Source organism: Cnephaeus nilssonii (assembly GCF_951640355.1).
Source record: "Cnephaeus nilssonii genome assembly, chromosome: 12".
Classification (NCBI taxonomy): Eukaryota; Metazoa; Chordata; class Mammalia; order Chiroptera; family Vespertilionidae; genus Cnephaeus; species Cnephaeus nilssonii.
Genome location: NC_137083.1, coordinates 73,988,790 through 74,010,531, shown reverse-complemented (window position 1 = coordinate 74,010,531; position 21,742 = coordinate 73,988,790). Strand labels below are relative to the sequence as shown.

The following is a 21,742-nucleotide window of genomic DNA, read 5'->3' as shown; positions in this document are numbered from 1 at the left end:
GAAGAGTAGTTGGGAGACTGGGGGTAGGATGGCTGGGGTGGGGTGCGGGGTGTAAAGGGGTGGGGGAAACTACTCCTGGGCAGCCCGGGACCCCTGGATGACGCCCTTTCCCTAACCTGCGGAGGAACCCCGCTCTGCCCCCGGCTTCGGCCTCCTGACCCAGGCCAGGTGGGGCGCAAGGGAGCGCGAGGCCGGCCGGGCCGGGGCCGCGGGCCAAGAGTCCCAGGCCTCCGTCCGGATGTGATGAAAGGAGCGCCCGACGAGGAAGTGCTTTGGGAGGCGGGAGTGGGGGCCGCGGGAAAGCGGGCTCCGAGGGAGCGGGGCGCCGCGGGCGGGGGCGGGGCCGCGGCGAGGGAGGGAGGGAGGGAGGCGGGGCCGGCGGGGGCGGCCCCCACCGTCGGGCCCCCGGGGCGAGAGGCGAGCTTGGCCGGCCTGAGCCTCACTAACTTTTCCGGGCGGAAGAGGAGGAGAAATGGGCTTTGACCGAGTTGTGGGTGGGAGGATGCCGAGGTAGGTGGTGGTCTCCCGGGCCGGGAGGAGAGGGCTTAGTCCTTCCCCTGGAGTTTCTCCCAAATCCGCTCCCCTCTCCCCTGCAGCACCCCCCTCCTCCCCCCAGCCCCCCAGCAACTTCCTGAGGCTCCGCTGCCGTCAGCTGGCCGGGCGATCCGTTCTTCCCGCTGGTTTCAAATCAAAACTTCCCCGGGGTGGGGTTTGGGGGAGGGCAGCGGGGGGGGGGAGGGAATGGTGTGCAGGGGTGGTGAGCTGGGCTGCAGCAACTCCTTTCCTCCCGTCCAGCAGCGGCCCGGTCCCTGCGCCCAGCGCCGGCGGGGCGGCCAGCTAGGCAGCTGTCGGGGGAGCGGCCCATGTCCGACGCCGGCGAAGCCCTGGGTCCGGGGCCCCGACCGGGGGCCGAAGCTGGCGAGGGCCGCCTGGGCGCCCCGGCCCAGGGTGAGTGCGCGCTCGCAGGTTGCAAGCTTCCTCGCTGTTGTTGTTGCTTTTCACCGTGTGCTCACACATGTATGGGTTGGGGTGTGCATGTGTGTGCGGACCGGGGTGCGGGGAGGGCTTGTGCCCGCTGGGAGTCGTGAACTTTTGCACCGTGTTCCGTGCGCCCAGCCAGTCCGCCAGGGTCCCGGCCCCAGCCCCGCACCGGATGGGCGGGCGGGATCCCTGGCCCCTCCACTCCCCCTGCCTCTGGCCGTGGAGCGGCGGGGTGGCCGGATTGCTGCTTTCTTGAGCTTATGCGTGGAGGGGCCTCGAAGGTGTGAGCTCTGAAACCGTTCTCCGCTGCCACTCTTCAGTTTTCCTGTCTTCAGCAGCCCCAGGCCTGCCCACGTCCCTGCACAAGCACGCCTTCCCTTCACCTTGCTGTTTCTGGGGGGCCGCTCTGCACCTGGGGTTATAATCCAGCTTTCTGTGCCCAGCTACTTTGGAATGGCTCATGCATACGTTTTCAACAACTTTTGCTCTAAGATAAATATTCCTTTAAAGAAACACTTTCCAGGAATGAAATAGGTGCTCTGTGTTCTTACGAAGTGTAAGCGCGTACAGTCTATCTGAGAAAAGTCTCTTGTTTCTGAGAAGCCTCCACAACACGCTTGTAAACAAGCCAGTTGTCTTTCTGTTCTTAAAGGTAACAGCAGGTTTCCATAGGCGACCATGAAAAGAGCAAGGACCTTACTCCTCTTGAGATATTTTCATCTTAGGGTGGTTTTTATTTACAGGCTTTTGACATTGACATGAACTCAATGACTTTCCAGAGCTCAAAAACCTACTTTATACTCTTGATGTTAAGTATATGTGATACCTCCCTCCCCCCAACAGTAATGGAGTGGGGTCTTTGGCATATTATTTTAAAGGCAGCAAAAATTGAAAAGAAGTGAATGTTGAACCTTCAATAGGTAAAAGCAGAAAACATCCATGGCTGAGTCAAAAGGTTCTGGCATTTAGGCTGTTAAATTGAATTATGTTTATCATTGTTGTTGTTTTTTTGTGCTTCTAAAGAGGAAGTCATTGTTTTTTTTTTTCTAAACAGATAAAATATGAGAAAATGAGACCTAGAATGAAAAACCAGTTTTCCAGAAGCAGCTCCTGTTTTACACATTGTATTGCCAACACCATCATTTTCCTGCCCTTAGGCAGGTCCCCTGTAGTCAGAGACTCATTGATGGGCTTTTTATGTTCACAGTTCAGCTGCTAATCACTATTGTTAAATAATGCTTCCTTATGTCAAAAATCAGCATCAAACACTGGAAACACGATTGATTTGGGACTTTTTTGATGTTTACCATGTCCAACTTGAATAGTAGGCATTTTAAAATCACCTAAAAGACCTTACAGTGATACTGGATCTAATTGTGCAGACATCATGCTGTAAGGTATCACATGATCTGACTTGAAGAAGCAGAATGGGCTGAAGACTAATCTTGGCTTCATGCAACACACACAGTATCAGTGTGGAAACTCTTGGGTTCGATTTTAACTGAAAATTGGCTTAACTTAAGCAACAAAATTGTTTTTTTAAATTAGTTTTACTTCGAATCACAGCATCCTTTTAAATAGGTATCAATTTAATTGTAACTAGAAGGTAAAGTTGATTTTTTTTTTTTTTAATAAAATGATCAGGATCTTGTTAAAATACTGGGTCTCAGGCAGATTTCATAAGGTGTATTGACAGAAAAAAAACATTGTTGAAGAGAGTGGGTAGAGAAAAAGCTGCAAGATGTAGGCTTCCCTGGTTGGCTAGGTTGATTTTACTGGTAAGCACACTGGTGAAGAAGGCTTCCTAGCAGGCAACTCAACTCTTTAGCCCTTCCTCGAATTCTTTTCCCTATGTCCTTGAATTTTTTCTTTTCTGAAGAATAGCTTAATAATTCTCTGGTAGGATGTGGCTGCTTAGTTAACTGAAATTAATTTTAAAATGACATATTAAAATCAGTGAGAAAAATTGAATGTTTTATAAAACACAATGTCTTTTGCAAAGTTAAATATATGTATGAAGATATATGATATTATGACCTATGCATATGAGCTCATACTACTGACCAACGATAGAGAACAGTAAAGTTGAAGGTAATTTTAGGGGGTTCTCTAGTCTGAACTCCCCCTCAAGTCTAGAATTCCTTTCTCCATTCTTTTAGGTGGTTAGTTAGAAACCTACAGTGTAGTGCATTCTACATGGAAAAAAAAAGGGGACATCTGTAATACCTTCAACAATAGCATTATTAGGAAGGTTTCCCTTATTGCGAGCATAGCTCTGTCTCTTTAAAATGTCTACTCTTTCGCTGTGATTCTGCGAGCAAAATTCTATTGCTTTGAAAACATTAAAAATCTTTTCTGTGAATTTGGAAAATGGTTACAGAGCAAGGACATAAGCTCATATACTCCGGTCTGTAAGAGGGAACCAGGATGGTATCAGAAGATAGGGAGCAGTGGGGATTGTGGGCCCTGGAGAACCACCCCGGGCCAGGACGAGACACTTTTCAGCTCCAGCTCATCTTTGTCATTTGGGTTCATATTTCCCCACAATAAGCCAGTCAGAGGAAGACAGGTGTCACATGATCTCATCCTGTGTGGAATCTAAAGCACAAAATAAACCGATGAACAAAATAGATCCAGGAACAGAAGCATGGAACAGACTGTGGAATCTCAGAGGGAAGGTGGGTGGGAAGAGATCAACCAGATAACTTATTTGCATATATGCATCACTCATGGACACAGACACTTGGGGCAGGGGGTGGTGAGGGCTAGAAGGGGTCAATGGGGGGAAAAAAGGGACATCTTTATACTTTCAACGATAAAGATAAATTAAATAATTTTCAATGTTCCACAAGATACCAGAAATACGGATTTTTATGTAACATATCTCCCTTTTTAAGAGTTGTTAACTAATTAAATGCAATTATTGTCTAAGCCAAGCAAAACAACCACACCTGCAGGCTGCAAACGGCCTCTGAGCAGCTGATTTGTGATCTCTGTTATGGAGAATAAAAAGTAAAGGTACACTTTCAAACTATTTCCCTATTTGTGACTAACTTCTGAAAGATTGATTTGATTTGCCATCTTATGCAAAATGGCTGTGTAAGTATCTTGATAGGTGAAGGACAATTTGGGTCAAATTTATTTTTGTTTTAAGAGAGAATGGATCTTATAAACATGGTTCATCCAAGTGTCATTTTTATTGTTTTAGATTAAGCATCTTAAAATTAATTTTGCTATCAACACTGAAAATATAAGTAGTTGTTTTATTGGTGCTATAGTTATTAAAATCCATATAGTTGAAAAGAGCCTTTTAATTAAGTGCTTCATTCATAAATTTGTAACTTGTAACTAGAAGGATCTTTAGAAATAATTTAGTTCAACTGGCTCATTTTTTGGAAAGGATGCCTGGAGAATTTAAGTGACTTGCCCAAGGTCTCATACCCAGTCACTAGAAACCAGGGTGGAAGCACAAATTGTAAAGTATATTATATGTCATGGTGATAAATGTGGTTGAAGCAGAGAATCAATACAACTTTTCCCAATAGATGGATGAATTAAAGATAATGGGGTTTGGATACTGTGAATCACTTGAGCCTTTTCCCATCCCGGCACACCCCACCCCCACCTCATTGCATTTGTCAAGACTTAGCCTGTTGGGCTGGAGTGCTGGGATATACTTTAATGTGATAATGTGTGATTTAATGCACTCTTCTCTCCTGGGAGAGTCCTCTGAGATTATTAGGCGGACTTTTCATAGCAGGATGCAAAATGCCAGTGAAGTTAATTAAAAATAATTTAAAATAGAAGCGAGGGAGAAAATCTTCACGTTGAAATTACAGGAGAAGAGATTTGACTTAGAAGCATAGCTGACTTGTCAGGAATTTATAGTGGCTAATCAGATATCCTTTATGAGAAGACTGTTTATTTCACTGGATCCAATGTATGCTTATAATATCTCTTCTCTTTCTTTCTTTCTTTCTTTCTTTCTTTCTTTCTTTCTTTCTTTCTTTCTTTCTATTATTTGTTTTAAAATATATTTTATTGATTTCTTACAGAGAGGAAGGGAGAAGGATAGAGAGTTAGAAACATCAATGAGAGAGAAACATCGATCAGCTGCCTCCTGCACAGCCCCCACTGGGGATGTGCCTACAACCAAGGTACATGCCCTCGACTGGAATCGAACCTGGGACCTTTCAGTCCGCAGGCCGATGCTCTATCCACTGAGCCAAACCGGTTTCGGCATAATACCTCTATTCTTCTACTTTTTGCCATATTATTTTATCCTTTTGATTAAGGGTGGTGTTTCTCAACGTGTGTCATGTTTGGACAACTTCTATCTCTGGTTCTCAGCTGGGGAGGATTATGCCCTCTAGGAGACAATTATCAGAGACTGGAGACAGGTTTTGTGGTCATAACTGGGGATGGGTGGGTGATCCTGGCACCTGGTGGGTAGAGGACAGGGATAATGCTAAACATCTCACAATGCACAGGCCGGACAGCCCCTCACAACAAAGAATGATCGGGCCCAGCATGTCAGGAGTGTTGAGATACTATCCTAATCTCAAGGCCACTGGCATTGTTGGCTCTGAATTTCCTGGTGGGAGACTCAAGAATCTGCATTTTTTTTTTACAAGTTGCAGGTGCACTTTATTTCTAGTTGATAGTCATTGTTTTAGAGGCTTTTATCTGTAGAAATTGATAGATTTTTTAAAAAGTATTCTGTTAGTAGAAAAACGTCAAGAAACTTTAAAAAAGTTCTCTTTTCAAGTTCCAGACTTTAAATCACATCATTCCACGTACGTATATTTTTTTATTTGTGTTCCAGCACGTTCATCACATACTCTAATTTAAACATAGTTCTGAGAATTCATCCTCAAAAAGTTTATTTTTAAAATTATATGTACTGAATACGAATATATTTTGAATATTAGCAAAAAATACATAAATAAAAATTAAAAAGGATGAGATAAAAATAAGTAGGTAAATAGATTTGTTACTATTTTCTTCTACCACCTAGTAGATATTCTTGTCCTGCCACCCTATACTTCTCTTTGATGATCCCAGTTTTATGGAATAATAAGGAAATAAGTCCCTAATTTGCACATGAGTTGTCATTTGTGAGTTGGAATTTTGGAACCCAGACTGCCTTTTCTCATAGAAACAGAGTGATAAATTATATTCAGTTCCATTATATATCTCAAAGATTGTTGGAATTAAATTGTATTTAGTGTTATATGTTTATAATGATAAATCATAGAGAACATTATACTGGCAACCAAATATTAATAACCAAAAATAAAACTACTAAGTTGAATAGAGACTCTTTTGGAACACTTTTGAATATAGGAGCTTGAGCAAGGACAGGCTTAATTAGAAAACTATAGAACTTTGTCTAGATTTGGAAGATAATTTAGGGGCATTTTCAAGCACCTTAGAACTTATACTCCCAATTCCTTTTTATGTCTAACAGAACTAATGTGCATTTTATAAGGATACTGTAGTTACAAAATTGTAAGGCTTATCAGCTAGGTATATTTCCTTTTGCTAAGAAAAAGAATCACATGGGTAAGAAGAGGATGTAGCTGGGGGAAAAAAAAAAACTAAGAGGGGAAGGTGGGAGGGAGGAAGGAAGTGATTAAAGAAGATGCCTTTAAATTTAAGAAAGTGTTTGGAAAGTTTAAACTGTTTGAGCTGAGAACCATGGAAAAACGTTCTAGAGGATAGCATGATATGAGCTGATCTGGTGGCTGGCATGTTAAGGAAGGAGATGATAGGGTAAAATCTTGAGTTAGGTAGGTAGTACTACTAACCTTAAAATAGGTCCTAATACATATTTGTTGAATAAATGATTGGGTAAATGGAGGGCTTGATTGCTGTCCAGAACAAGTGTGAGTCAGGGCAGCAAAAGACAATGAAAAGGAACAGTTTTGGGGTCAGGGGGAAGAAGGATGGGAATAGGAAAAGTATATGTGTGTTTGTAACTCACTTGTATTGACGTTTAATTTTAGTATTGATTTGCATCTCTATCATATCCTTTTTGTTTCACTTTACATTGTTGATTTCTACCCTACTGAGATGCTCTATAAATGTTCAGGATCTATCTATCTATCTATCTATCTATCTATCTATCTATCTATCATCTATCTATCTATCTATCTATCTATCTATCTATCATCTATCTATCTATCTATCTATCTATCTATCTATCTATCATCATCTCTTATCTTTCTAGAGAGAGAGGAAAAAGGTAGGGAGAGAGAGAATGAATGAACCCTGATATATGACGAGTACCCAGAGAAACAGATTGACTAATGGAATCTGGGACTTGCAGGATGATGGGAGAAACACATATATTCACACATACCTATAATACAAATGGGCTGATGGTTGCTGTAATAGAGGCACAAAGAAAGCGTGATGGCAGAACATGGGAGAGAAAGCATCTCTAGCTGGGGCATTTGGAAAAACCTCAAGGAAATGTTTAATTTGAGTTTGACCTAGAAGCATGGTCATAGGACTCAGCTCTGTGGAAAGGAGTAATTGAAAGCAAGGCTTGGAGGGGATTATTACAAAATGCTAAATACTTCACTGAGAAGTTGTATGGATTGTGTGAAGGAACAGAGAATGAGGTGAAGTTGTAAAGATAGCTTAAAGTCATTTTGAGGATAGTCCTGATTTCCCTGCTGAGGAGTTTGTATATTCTTTCCCTAGGCAGTGGTCGGTAGGCCCTTAAAAATTATTGAAAATGGGAAGGACAGAACCAACGTGGGGCTTTTAAGAAAATAAATCTGGTAGCAATTCAAAGGATGATTTTGGAGGGAGACGCAAGAGTGAAGGCAGTGATTATTCAGGGGGATGTTACAATACCCCGAACAGTTCTCCCAGTGGGACTGGAATTGAGAAACCAGATTTAAGAACAATTTGCAAAAGTAGGAGCTCTACCTAGCTGCGAGAGCCCGAGAGGGCATTGATTTTTACTTATCCATCTTTGAATTTCCTAAAACTGATCACAGTATCCAAATCATATTGAATTGGATTGATATGGTTGGGCAAATTATTTAATATGGAGATGGTGAAAAGGCAGAAATTTAAGGTAATCTGTAGGTTTGCTTTTCAGCTTGAGTGGAAATGTAGGAGTAGCTGTTGCGTCTTCTTTTGATCATTTTGGTTCCACAGAACTTATCCTAGCCATGATAAGAGTACCGTATTTTCCGCTGTATAAGACCCCGGGGTGTATAAGATTTTCCTGGGTTAAAAAGTCGTCTTATACACCGGAAAATACAGTAGTCCAATATATCTAATCCATTATATGTAATCCCATCAATATAGTCCAATATACCGTATTTTCCGGCGTATAAAACGACTTTTTAACCCAGGAAAATCTTATACGTCCAGTTGTCTTATACGCCGGAAAGTACGGTAGGCCATTGAAAAAGGGAGTTTGTAACTAGGAGAGTGGTGAGGGTCAAGATCAAGAGTTCATCACAGAAAGCTGATGGATTCCCACAAGAGTGAAAGAGAGGACTGAGGTCCATATTTGGGGGAATGACTATACCTTAGGGAGGAGAAGGAAAAGAATACAGAAGAGTTTATTAGGATTGGTCACAGAAGCATTGGATGTTTAGTGGTCATGGAAGATGAGAGAGTTGTGGTGTTTTAAAGAAGAAACAGTGTATTATTCTTTTGGATGCGTGGATTTTGAGCATGCTCATCACACATTAATAGAAAGAAAGCCAGGGATAGAGAGAGGTTAAAGGTGAAAGTGCGTGGAGTGGAGCAGTGGCACGGTAGATGTTTTTAAGTGAGAGTAGAATTCTGGGAAGGAATGAGATGAAGAGACAGACCATTCTTAGAAAAGTTGGCAATGTTCCCTTTGAAATGGGGATGAGAGAAAAGTCTGAGGGATAATCTAGAGAAAATTTGATATGAAAAAGAATATTTAAGGGGGTTAGGATGAGTCAAGAAACTTGAGATGTGTAGAAATGATCTAGGAGAATGACGAATTCAGGAGGGATTCAATCTGGGGCAAACAAAGGGCTGCTCAGTAACACCAAGGGCTTAGCTAAGAGTGAGTGGCATGACTTTTTAGTGGACACGATCAGAACAGTGGGTTGCCTCTCAGCAAGGAGCATGCAGGAGCTTAGGAATGGAGGAAAATAGAATGGAGTTTTGAAGTTTGTGCAGGGTTGGAGGTTGGCAAGGTGGTAGCAGTCGGGGGACAAGGGAGGAGGATCCTGCATGTGTGGGAAGAGTGCGCATGTGCTTAACGGATCTTGTGTTTCAGGCTGCTTGGGAAACCAAAGAAACCACAAGTGCTGTGGGTTAAGGTTTCTGGCCAGCAAGAATCATGCCTCGCTGGCCTTGTCTGGTTAGTTCACATTCAAGGACTTAATATACAGTATATAACTGAGTGACCTTCACAGGGCTCCTGGGGAAGCTGTGGAATTTTTGGGTGTGTAAGGGACTTGCCTGTTTCTTTCAACCGTATTTCCTGGATTTTGTTGAAGTGATTTCATGGAAAGGTCTAATAACAGTGTGCAATTATTTGAGTAGCTTTGTAATTTTTTTAAAAAAATACATTGTATTGATTTTAGAGAAAGAGGATGGGGGGGTGTAGAAATATCTATGTGAGCGAGAAACACCAACTGATTGCCTCCTGCACATATCCTGACTAGGGATCGAACCCTCCACCTGGGTATGTGCCCTGACCAGGAATGGAGCCTGTAACTTTTAGGTACATGGGCTGATGCTCAACCAACTGAACCATTCCGGCCAGAGCAGTAGCATTGTATTTTTATAATAATAAAGGATTAGAGAAGATTATGGAAACATAAATTGACACAATCTAAAATTATGCCATTTGCAAGTGGAAAATTACTAGAACAATAACAAAAAAAGAGAAAAAGCAGCCAAGTTGTCTTTCTGAGTTGACTGTAATTATTCTACTTTGTAAAGGCAGGGGATGTGATTTTTTTATTTCCAAAAGTCTATGTTCAGTTTGTATTAAAGGAGCACTGATTCAGCACTGACTAGATTCTAAATGTGGACAGTTTAACTTGGGCGACTTGTTTAATCAGGATTAAAGATGCTGCGCCTTGTCCTGTGTCTTGATCAGTTGATGCTTATGCACCAGTGTTTTGGATGCCTCTCTCTCTCTCTCTCTCTCTCTCTCTCTCTCTCTCTCTCTCTCTCCTTTTTGCTCCCTGTCTCTCTCTTTGTTCCCTCTCTGAACCCTTTGCATTAACACTTTACTGAAGTTACTTAAACTTTCCATATATATTTTTTAACAGTGTACATACTCTGAGGTAAACTTTTCAGCCTAAAGTTTTGAAGTTGAGTCATATTTTCTATATTATAATTCTAATAACTTAGGGTTCACTAAGTAGAAACTACGAAGAGTTATTTTAACATTAATTTCCTTTGTGGTTTCTACTTGCAGTATACTTCTGTTTTCAGATTCACACCCACGTGTTCTGAAGTAAGATGATTCATATGCATGTGCTTTTTTTGTGTCTGAGTTTTTAGTAGTTTCAGAAATACAGTCTGAGATAATTTTTCATGCTAGGACATACAATTTATTATCAACACATTTATTTGAAGGAGAAACCCTGTCAACAACTATTTTTGTGTGTGCCTCCAATGTACAAAGTCTTTTGAAGATTAAAGATGTTTAATACATAGTTTTGCCCACAAGGAATTTATAAACTCGATGAGAGAGAGGATGTACCAAATTAAATTGCAGTCCCTTCTCTAAGTGTCAATTCACTATTACCACAAGAACCGTATGAGAGATTAGCTCATGGCCAGTTGCCAGCTGACTGGTACACAATGGAGTGCATAAACGTAGAGGTTGAGAGAGGCTCAGGATGGCAAAAAGAGCTTGTTTTTGTCTGGGTTGGGCTTCTGGTGTTCCCAGCTGAAGAGTACACAGTTTGTAGATGTTTTTGGTTGGGATTATGCAGAGTTGAGCACTAAAATTCAGGCAGGCATCTTTTGGTTGAGCAGGTGACAGGCCCTCTGTAGGTAGGTGGCCCAGTGCCAAGGAACCAGCTTCCTGTAATCACTTTTTCTATTCCAAGATGTAGCCCTTCTGTTTTTTGGTGGGGGGCCAGCCCTTGATCTTTTGGGTCTCCATGAACACAGACCTTCGCTGTTCTTATTTCTTCTATCACCCAAGAAACTTGCAGGATTTTAGTAGGGTTTTCTGAGGGTTTGTACTATTTATCTCTCTCTGAACTGTAAGATGAAATTAGGGAGTATGTAAAAGGTATAGGAGTTGCCACATTAACATGTAGAATGTCAAAATAAACTATATTGGTTTTTCAACAATATGCAAAATACTTGCGCTAAAGAGTAATGTACTCATGCTTTGTGTCAGGAGAGTGTTTGTGGTTGGAGAAGAACAGGATTGAAACACTGTTAGTGGGTATAGAAAAGGAAGTACAGATTTGAGAAAAATCAAGAAGTTGTAACTAGCAGGATGTCGTACTTGATTATGTTAGAGCAGGGGAAATAAGGGGAAAATAGACTTAAAAATGATTCTGTGAATACCATTGACTAAGGTAGACCAAGATATGGACCACAGTTGGAGAAACGGGCAGAGACTTAAGAGAAGTGGAGATGAAATTTAGGAAATGTTGATTTTGATTTGCTAAAGATACATTCATGTAGAGTTAAAACGTTAAATCTTTAGGTCAGGACAGGAATCAGGGCTAGGGTCCTGGATCTACAAGTTGTTCTCTTGGAAGCAACGGAACCAGATTACTGAACCAGAGAAGACAGCGTCCCAGAGGGATGGCCCAGAAGGCAAGATGCTGAGTTAGCGAGTTAATGAGGGGCTTCCAGGTTTGGACCTTAGAAAAATTACCGGTAACGGCACAGCCCCTGGCTTCTGATCCATAGTCGTAATTCTGAAGTCTAAGAAATACATTTCAATATGCTTCTAATTCTCTTATTGTTACCTTATGTGTGATAAGATTCAAATTGCACCTTTGAAATGCCTTTAGAGGTGAACCCCCTTTCGTTCACTTTTGATTTCCTTTGTCCTTCATTCTTATTAACCAGAGGGAAAAAGAAAGTGTTCTTGGTAAAATCACTTGTTAACTGAGAGGTAACAAAAGTTTTAAAAATTGCGGCACTTAAAACAGTGAGCTAAAGAAGAATGTGTGGTGTCATTTTAAAAAGGGGAAGATGGCCGAGTTCTCAGTTTTCTTTCAGTAATAGAGCTCATTGACTGCAAAGTAAGGGACCTGCCATAGATATGGCAGCTGGATTTCAGCAGGCTTTAAGGAGACTCTCATGATAGCTCTCTAGACAAGAGTGATAGGACTGTCAGGCCCCTAAGAGTGAATAGAATGAGAAGGCTCTGAAAAACCATTGATCTAATTGAGGGTATTTAACAAAGAGAAGATAAAGACAAAAACAGGAGATCTTTTCTAATGTGAGACTGTCACACAGAGGGGAGATTAGACTTTACTTTGAATTGCAAAGAGCAAAATATGGTGAATCAGCGAAAACTATAGGGAAGTAGATTTTAGATGATTGCGAAGAAAGTCTTTAAAAAATTAAGTATTCCCAAACTGGAATAAACTGCCTGCTGAGGCTGGTTTCCTTTTCCTGGAAGAACTTATCACTACTCTCCTTGGCTTATTCTTGGGGATGTTGGATGTTGAATGTTTTTATCTGAATTCGTGTTATCAGAGAACTTTATGAGCCCATCAAACTGCAAATTCCATGAGTCTGTGTTTGGTTTTAGCATGCGTATACTTGGTAGACAGAGCAAAACTGAACCTGTAATTGAGAAGGCAGGGGTTTAATATACCTCAGGGTCAGTCACCCTGAAAAAATACTTTTAAGATAAGGAACTTCAGATTTAGATGTAAAAGGTGCAGGGGATTAAGATGACTGACATAATGTGTCTTGGTCCTCATATCAGCCTGCGGTCATTTAGCCTTCCCACCTTTTTTGAAGTGGAAAGTGCCTAATTCCCCCCTCCCCCCATTTATTTAGAGCTCTTGTTTATTGAGATATTACTTAAACAAATACTGCAGTTTGTACCTATCATATTCATATTCATATTCAATTGCCTATGCATGTAATTTTGTAATTGTTTTTCACTTTGCTGTATATATGACCCACTCCTCTTTACCCACTCGCAACCTTTAAACTAGTTGAATCCAAGTCATTTTTTTTAATTCTTTTGGATCTAAACACACCATATCTTTTATTTATTCATTTATTTTTTTAAATTCTCACCTGAGGATATGTTTTTATTGATTTTAGAGGGAGAGAGGAAGAGAGAGACATGGATGTGAAAGAGAAACATTGATTGGTTGCCTCCAGTACGTACTCGATATAGGGTGGGTTGAACCTGGATTTCCTGACCAGGAATCAAACCTATGACCTTTTGGTATTCGTGTACAGGACAATGCTCCAGCCAACTGAACCACACTGGCCAGGGCTCTATCAGCTTTTAAAAGCATATGAAGCTCTTTGAAGGAATGCATTTTAGATTCTGCTGTCTTATTTTTCAAAATATTGGTAATAACAATTACTTGATTAATTACATTGATCTAAGCATTTAATTCATTTACAAACATTTACAGTATGTCCGTGATAGAATAGCCTTTTTATATTTATAAAATTATGAAACTTTATGCATATGCTTATTCAGCTGTTAAAACTGCTTTAACTCAACATGTTTTTTGGACAATGAGATTTTAATCTTTTCTAGAACATTAGACAAAGCAGGTAGGTTTTCTTAAAGGTCATTTGGCTTGAGGAACTTTTTATTTATTTTTTGATCAGTGAAGAGGTAAAATTCCAGAGCCTCAGGTCTTCCTGAATGCTGCCTTATCTTTGGCTTTTTAAAGGTTACATTTGGGAAGCATTTGTAGATTTCCACATTGTTCTGAGCCTCTGGGAAATACAGGCCCAGAGTTTTTAAAAAACGTTTCCCAGATATTTTGGTTTCAGATTGCTTGAGATTTCATAAACCAGAATACACATAGATCATCTGAAATAATGATGGTATTTGAATGGAAGAGTAAAAATGAAATTGCTTAAAGCAACTTTGTTTACAGATAAAAGAGATATGAATATATATTACATAACAAGAATATACATATTATATAGATAACAAATTAGTCTGTCCTAAGTTATCATCAAATATTTAATTGAAGTAGATGAGATCTAACATGCAAAAGGCCCAAAATGTAAACACAAAGAAAGCTGTGTATAGTCCTTTCTATAAGAAATAAAGGTATTTTACACTGATTATATTTTATAAGATTTTATAAGGATAGCTGCTAAGTGCTGTCATGAGGTTTTATAAGATTTTATAAGGATAGCTGCTAAGTGCTGTCATTTATATTAGTCTTTCATGAAGTAAGCATATAAAGTAAGGATAACTATAGAAAATGTATTTGATGACCAGTTTTTGCATTTACACATTCCTTTGCCTAGTTTAGTAAAATATTTGAGGTGGCTTATAAGACTACATTTACTAGTAAAAAAAAAGATTAAAACAGGAAAATGAAAATATAGGTAGCCTAGGAGATTGAAATTGAGGGAAAATAAAAATGTACAAACTTAGACTGTAGGGTCAAAACCACTTATTCAATTTTGTCTGTAAAGTTGAATCAGAATGAAGTGTTTTCTTTAATATGGTTTTCATTGTCCATAAGGAAAAAAATAATATGCAGCTTCTTGGAGGAAGCAGTTGTTTCCCTTGTATTCAGTCTGGAAACAGCTATGGTTTTTTACTTAGGGATTATGGAATAGATACTGCCCTCAACTGCCTCTCACGGATAAATTTATAGTAGGATTTAAAAAGGTGCTTATTGCAATAACACTTAGTCATAGCAAGTGTAAACCAAGCCTTTATTACATACCAGACACTCTTCTTTCCAGGCATGGTTCCATTTATTTCCACACCCACCTTATGATGTAGGTAATTCTTGTTATTCCCATTGTACAGATGAAGAATCTGACAAAGATGAACTTTCCCAGGATCCATATCTCTAGTGGTGGACCACACCATAATTTCAAGATGCTGTGCTCTTAACCACTTCTCCAGTGCAAAGTACAATTTAGGGATAGTATTTCTGTCCAAGAGAACCAAATGAGAGTCTTGTTATTATCAGGAAGGATTCAGATAACTGGACTTTCAAACGACTATATTGTCCTTACTTTTTGGAAAACCTTGGACTATACATAATTTTATACTATATTTGAAAGTTCATTAGTAACTTTGACAAGCTAATTTCATATTCACTGTCAATTTAAAAACATTTATCTATTGAGGTAATATATTGGATTGGTTGTCTTACAGAAAAGTTTAGTTTACTGTTTCTACCTACTGTGGGCAGAACTGCAACTAGTTGCAAATTACCTGACAACAGATGCATGTTCCAAATGAAGAATAAGTTCCTAATGAACCAACTGACTGAAGAACAGAATGTGTTCCCTTTCCTTATAGTTTTGGGGAAGGGCTGAGCATTGCAGTGGGACTTTCTCTACTAGGTAGGATATTCAATTAGCTGAACTTGGAAGATCCTTTCCAATTCTGGATGTTAACATCCTGTTTCCAATTGAATATCTATTTCTGAGACCACTTTTGTATTCTCATCAGTAAAATTAAGCTAACATTTTCTTTATATCATTCATAGTTCTGAAGATCAAATAAATATTATATGTAAAAGTCCTTTGAAAATTGTTAATACTGTAATTGCAAAAATTCATTAATGTATTCTTTCAACCAAAGGAAGTATTTTATTTTTTATTTGTATTTATTTAACAACTGCATACCAGCCGAGTAACTATTCTATGACACATATAATATTTTACACATATTACTATCCAATTTACTTATTTTTAATGTAGTTAGATTTTTCTCTTGTTAATCCCCTTTCAGTTATTTTATTCCCCAGCTATCTGAGATAAGTGAAATTCTCAAAGTTTTAAATTTGGGTAATGCCAACTAGGTAATATATTATAGAATTTTCAACTAAATGGAAATTCTCCTTACCTGAATCTTTCTCATGCTCCTTCAGCAAGAATAAGCGAGATTGGAAAGAGATTGCTTCTTACCATTCATGCCCTTCTTAAGAAAAATAGCAAAAAATAAAGAGTATCGATCCCGTAAGACAGTCATTTCTGAATAGGACATATTGAATTTAAATTCATCATTTGGAACTCTTTTTCTTTGATTCTTTTGCTTAATTCATGCGTGTCACTTTTAACTCAAATTCAATGCCTTACAAAGGCTTTTCAGTGATTCCCTCTACTCCATTCTAAACGCCCTTCAGTGTAGATATGAAGTTTGGCTCTATTGTTTAGATCTTGTGCCGAGTCAGATTTACAGAATTTTAGAGCGAAACAAGGCCTCTGTAAGCATCCAGCTCAATGCCCTCATTTCCCCTTTAAGGGAATGAGGCCCAGCCCCAGTCACACAGCTGGTCAGTCTTTGAGCCAGAATTATGACCCAGGTCAGTTTTCATTATCTTTTGTTTTGTAGTTGCTTGATTGTTTTTATAGGTGTGTTTGGTTTTCCCAGCTAGAGGATTTGTTGCCGGGACAAAACTTTTTTTCTTTACCCAAAGATTCTTCTGCACTTCTGTGTTCAGAGTGGGCAAACTAGAATGCCTGGGAGCTAGCCTTTCAGAAGCAAATGCCAGTGATAGAAGAGTACACTTTGGTCTAGTGTGCTATTTTAAAAGTGTCTTCGCTTTTCATTTTAATGTATCTAAAACATCTATACTAATAAAAGGGTGATATGCCAATTAGACCGGATAGACCAGACGTCTTCCGGATGTCCTTCCGGACAAAGCCACAGCGGCTGCGAGGGCCGAGGAGGGCTGGCAGCCTCAGCGGCCAGAGAGGGAGGCCAGAGGCAGCAGCAGCGGCGGGGTGATGGGGGCAGCGCCTTCCCCTGATTGGCCCGGTCGCCTCCTGCAGAGGGAGGCCAGACTGTGGCATAGGCCTGCTCCTCATGGGGAGCGGGCCTTAGCCATCAGTAGGACATCCCCTGAGGGCTCCCAGACTGTGAGAGGGGGCAGGCCTGGCTGAGGGACCCCCTCCAGTGCATGGATTTTCATGCACCAGGCCTCTAGTATTATATATTCATCTATTAGTACAACTGATTTATATCTCTATTAATTAGTGACTAGATAAAATTGTATCTTCTGATTACTTGGAATACTGTGACAAGAAGCAAGGTTTATATACTGTATATCAATATTTGATAGGCTCTTCTACGTTTTCTCTAATTGTTTAATGCAGAAGAACTTACTTAGAACAAATAACCTACATTTAATCTGGCCATATATGATAATGACATCCCCGTACCCCCACACCACCCAAATTAAGACTTCTGTGCATTTTTTTATGTTTAAAGAGTGCTACAAGAAAGGAAAAAAAAAAAAAAGGCAAAGAGAACCATTGACTTAGACTAGCCTAATTGAGATGATGAAGTCTTCCTTTTAAGAGAAAATTGCGAAGTTGTGTAGGAATGCTTGTTGGAGGTATATATAGAAATCTTGTAGAAAGGTGTAGACTGATTTCATGCATCATCGAAATCACTTGCTTGCCTGTAGGATTTGTCTTTCAGGCCCCTGGGGTAATTGAATTGCAACTTTAAACGTCCACAAATCCGGAAAGGAGCTGATTAAACCTGACGACCATGGCCTCTGCTTCTGCAATACAGCTGTGACACAGCAAGCATACAGTGATCACAGAGATTTGCTATCAGAAACTGCTCTTTCGTCATTGTGATGAGCAGTGGCTGACCTAACCTATTGGAAGTTGTAGTAAAGTTGTTTCTGTGGCTGGACATCATGGTGCCCACCTTACAAGTGTTTATCTATTAGATCTCGTTCTCTCTCCCTACATTTCTTCAATGTTGGATGTAACTGTGCACCATTTATGAGGCTGCAATATAGGTATTTCTTAAATATTAAAGAGAGGTTCATAAAATGACGTGACGTACATACATTAGAAAGTCATAGAATAGTCAAGTGCTCACAGAAGTTTCGTTTATAGAGTGGAGAATTGGCAGTGGCCAATTTAAATTTTATACACGGAATCCTTTCTGAGCCTTGCTTTGGGCTGGGTGCTGAGGATTAGAGTAAAAGCCTGACATTTTGAGGCAAGACATTTAGTTTTTAAAGGAGGCAAAGTTGGATAGACTGATGATTGTGATTTAGTAGTAATTACATATCATTTATTATTTCATGAACATAATAAGCTAGAGAATGAGAATGATAGTGTTTTTTTTTTTTTAAATTTGAGAAGGATTCTGGGATCACCTAATTCTAGAGTTTCACAAATAAGGAAACTGAAAAATAGAACCATTAACACATGTGATAAACTGTTTCTTAATAAATATTTAGAGCATTAAGAACTTTATTTTCCTCTTAGGAGAGGGTCAGTACTAAATCTGTGTGACAATTTCATTTACTCAGTGGAGAATTGAGAGGTTCTCTGTTTAGCACTTGAATATTGGACATGATTCAAATTTAAGTCAAGTGTGTCTAGAGGCTTTACTCATACCTATTCATACCTTTTAGTCAGCAATGCTTCATAATGCCCTGGTTTCATGAATTAATTTTAATGGAATTATATTTGAACAACTCAAAATTATATAATTAATTTCATTCAGCTTCAATTAAAGTTACTAATTGAATAAGCCTACTAGCACGACACCTGGCGGCAGTCAGCTACATAACAGTGATAGCAAGTTATGTTGGACTCTGCTGATGAGAGATTTCACGTGTACAAGTGAGTTTATATGAAAGCCTTTTCTGTTGATAATCTCAGAAAGACCTTGAGTTGACTGCAGCAGTGCAAAGATATCTGGAGTTGTTTAAAAAAGTAAAGATTTTAATTGAAAATAACAGATCTCAGGAAGATTACATTTTCTCTATGATAATGCTGAGTAAATGTTACATAAATCTAGAACATATTGGTTTAGCATGCTTCTAATTTATATTTTACTGCCATCTGAATATGGTTTTGCTTACTAAAAATACTAAGCATTGAAGACCTTATTTTATTTTTTTAGTTCTTAGCCTCTGGATTTAGTCCTAAGTCGGTGTTCCTCTATTTCCATGTGCTGAAATGTGTTTTGTATCAGAGTTTTTCAGTTGTTGTGAAATCCCCATGGTACATGTGCAGATTTTTTTTTTTCCTTTCAATGGGAATGTTAATACAGTTGACTAACAACTTCTGTTTGAATCTCTTTCCTTGCTTCCAGGGCTTGACATCATCTAGCTTCTCTTCCTTCTTTGATCCTTTCTAATTGGGCAGACCCCACTTGAGACACTTCTTTTCATATATTCCACTCTTTTGGTGAGCCTAGTCATTTGGTCGGATTTAGCAATCAAGTTTAGGAAAATAACTCTTTCTAGCTATAACTTCATTTGTGATTTGCAAATTCAAATATCCAACACTAAACTCATCCACTAGACTGTGAACTCCACGAAGGCCTGGGTTGCATCTCCTAATTCATTGTATCCCCATTGCTTAGCACACTGCCTAAATATCTACTATGTATATGTAAGTCTCCTTTTTCCTCCTTACTCTGTTCTCCCGGTTACTCCCATGCTACAGTGATTTTCAAGGATGTAAGTGCAGTGGAATAACCTAAGCAACCCTCCCCTAAACTGAAATAGAATCTTTGGTGATGGGGCCTAAGAATCTGTTTTTTAAAAAGCGGCCCAAGGGAGTTAGAGTGCAGTCAGGATTGAGAACTACTAGTGTATACAAATTTACTTATCTTCCTAAAGTATGACTCTGATTAGGCAATTCATAAAGCTTCAGTGGCTACTTTTACTCACTTTTCTTGCTTTTAAATTAGATCTAGTAGTAGATTTCTCACCTAAAAAGATCCATTCTATGTCTCTATTCAAACCTTTACGAACTTCTCTCCTAATGTCCCTCTTAGAGTACTTCAGTCCAGAGTTGGAACCTTGGCCCAAGTCTGCTATTGGAGTTTGCCCACGCTCTTTTTCCACCTGGAATGGCTTTTCTCCCATCTTTACTTTTAGAATTCCCACTAATCTTTTGAAGACCATTGTTATGTTTCCAATAAGCTGTTCCTTTTCCTTACTTATTGGCGTTCCCTCCTGAGGACCCATAAATCCACATATAGATTCCTCATCCTAAACACCGTTCCTCTCTGAGAATTTATAGCAGAGTCCTTGACTCTTTCCCAGGTTTCTATGAAGACACTCTGTACCTCCTCACTTCTCCTTCAGCTGCCATCTGACTTTCATCTCTACCCCTCATTGGACTCTCCTCTCCTTTGATGCTTTCTCTACTGTTCCCACCCTATGGACTTACTCATTTTCATCCTTGATATAACCTTTTCACGTTTCTCTGTCCTGGCAGATCACTTACCATGTTCTGACGATTTGTTTACAATAATCTTGACAGATTATTTTTCCTGTAGACATCTCTGTTTCTTCAATGCTATGCATGTAGTAGGTGCTCAATAAAAATGTTATTGAGTCAATATTATGCAACAGTCAGTAGAGTTACGGCTCCCATTTTCTTAAATTTTTGCAGACTCAGAAGCATTTAGAAAAAAAAAATCTATAAAATGAAAAAAGTAGAGAAAGATATGCAACATTTAATGATGATGAATATATATTTTTTTATACAGATAAATGTGAAAAAGAAAATACCGAGAGAGATATAACTCATGCTACGAATAGCTGCTTCACACATGGAGAGATGCAAGACCAGTTCATTTGGGGAAATTGTTCAGAGGATGAACTCATCAGAAGTAAGTACTTTTAGAGCAAATTGCAGTGATTTGGGGATATGACTGTGATAATATGCTCTGAGTTAATTGTCCCCTATTATTTTGCTGAAAATCTATAAATCAGAATTTTCAGAATTTATCTGAAAGTGTTTTCACTAGAATTTTACAATAATAGGGCTATAAACTAGGATATAAATAATACTCTCAGTTTTCATCCTTTCTTTAGAAGAGAAGAATTTATTGAGCTGTAAATTTTGGACTCAGTTCTTAGAGAGATTTAGACAAAACTTATTTCCTATTTGAGCAGTGACTAAGTGAAAGTCAGACAATTCTAAGTGACTATGAAGCTAAAAAGATAAAGACAGAGCTAAAGGACAATTAGTAATACTTTGGTGATGCCATTTTAGTCCCTGTTCTTGTAAGTCAAATGATTCCAAACTTTTTTTTTATAATTAAAATGTTTATCACTCCTCCTCCTACTTTTTTCTTTTTAAAAAATTCTCTTCCTCTTCCTGAGATTGCTGTGTAGAATGTATACAAAAGCTTTGGCATATTTTCATTTTATTCTGGGAATGTTCCGAAATAGCAGTATCTTTTGGGTGCTATTCAGAATGCTGATTTCCTGTCGGGTTCTCCTCTGGGGCTTAGGTTCTGGTCACTAAGTTCCCTCAGATGGGTTCAAGATGAACTGACCATGTAATGAATTGTTCTCTGTAGTAAGTGAACAAGTATAAAGATCTGCTATGCCTCACCTGGAAGAGCATAGGAATATATATTTTGGAATTCTCTTTCATTGTAACCACGTTGCCATGTCCTATTCTATTCCCAGCATGGACAGAGGAAAAGAATTATTTTCTGGAAATCAAGCATTATTTTAAATTTAATTCTTCACTTCAGACACCCTCATTATATAGACCCTTTCTTGTGTTGCATATTACATTTACTTTGAATCTTTGAATATTTCTTTTCCTCTCTAGAATGCCCATTACCTGTCCT

At 39.2% G+C, this 21,742-nt stretch overlaps 1 protein-coding gene across 4 annotated transcripts in view; it reads left to right on the top strand.

Annotated features, from left to right (window-relative positions):
* Positions 1–368: 368 nt before the first annotated feature.
* MDFIC (MyoD family inhibitor domain containing) overlaps positions 369–21,742 on the top strand; it is an 85,639-nt gene continuing 64,265 nt past the window's right edge. Inside the window, exons 1-3 of one of the 4 annotated variants that reach the window (XM_079786678.1) lie at positions 369–510; positions 796–948; positions 20,645–20,767. In XM_079786678.1, coding sequence (XP_079642804.1) covers positions 864–948; positions 20,645–20,767 — 208 coding nt within the window. In that variant the 5' untranslated portion in view covers positions 369–510; positions 796–863. Of the gene's footprint in view, positions 511–530; positions 967–20,644; positions 20,768–21,742 lie in introns of those variants that run through there. The other 3 variants (XM_079786675.1, XM_079786677.1, XM_079786676.1) reach the window with 3 other exon arrangements.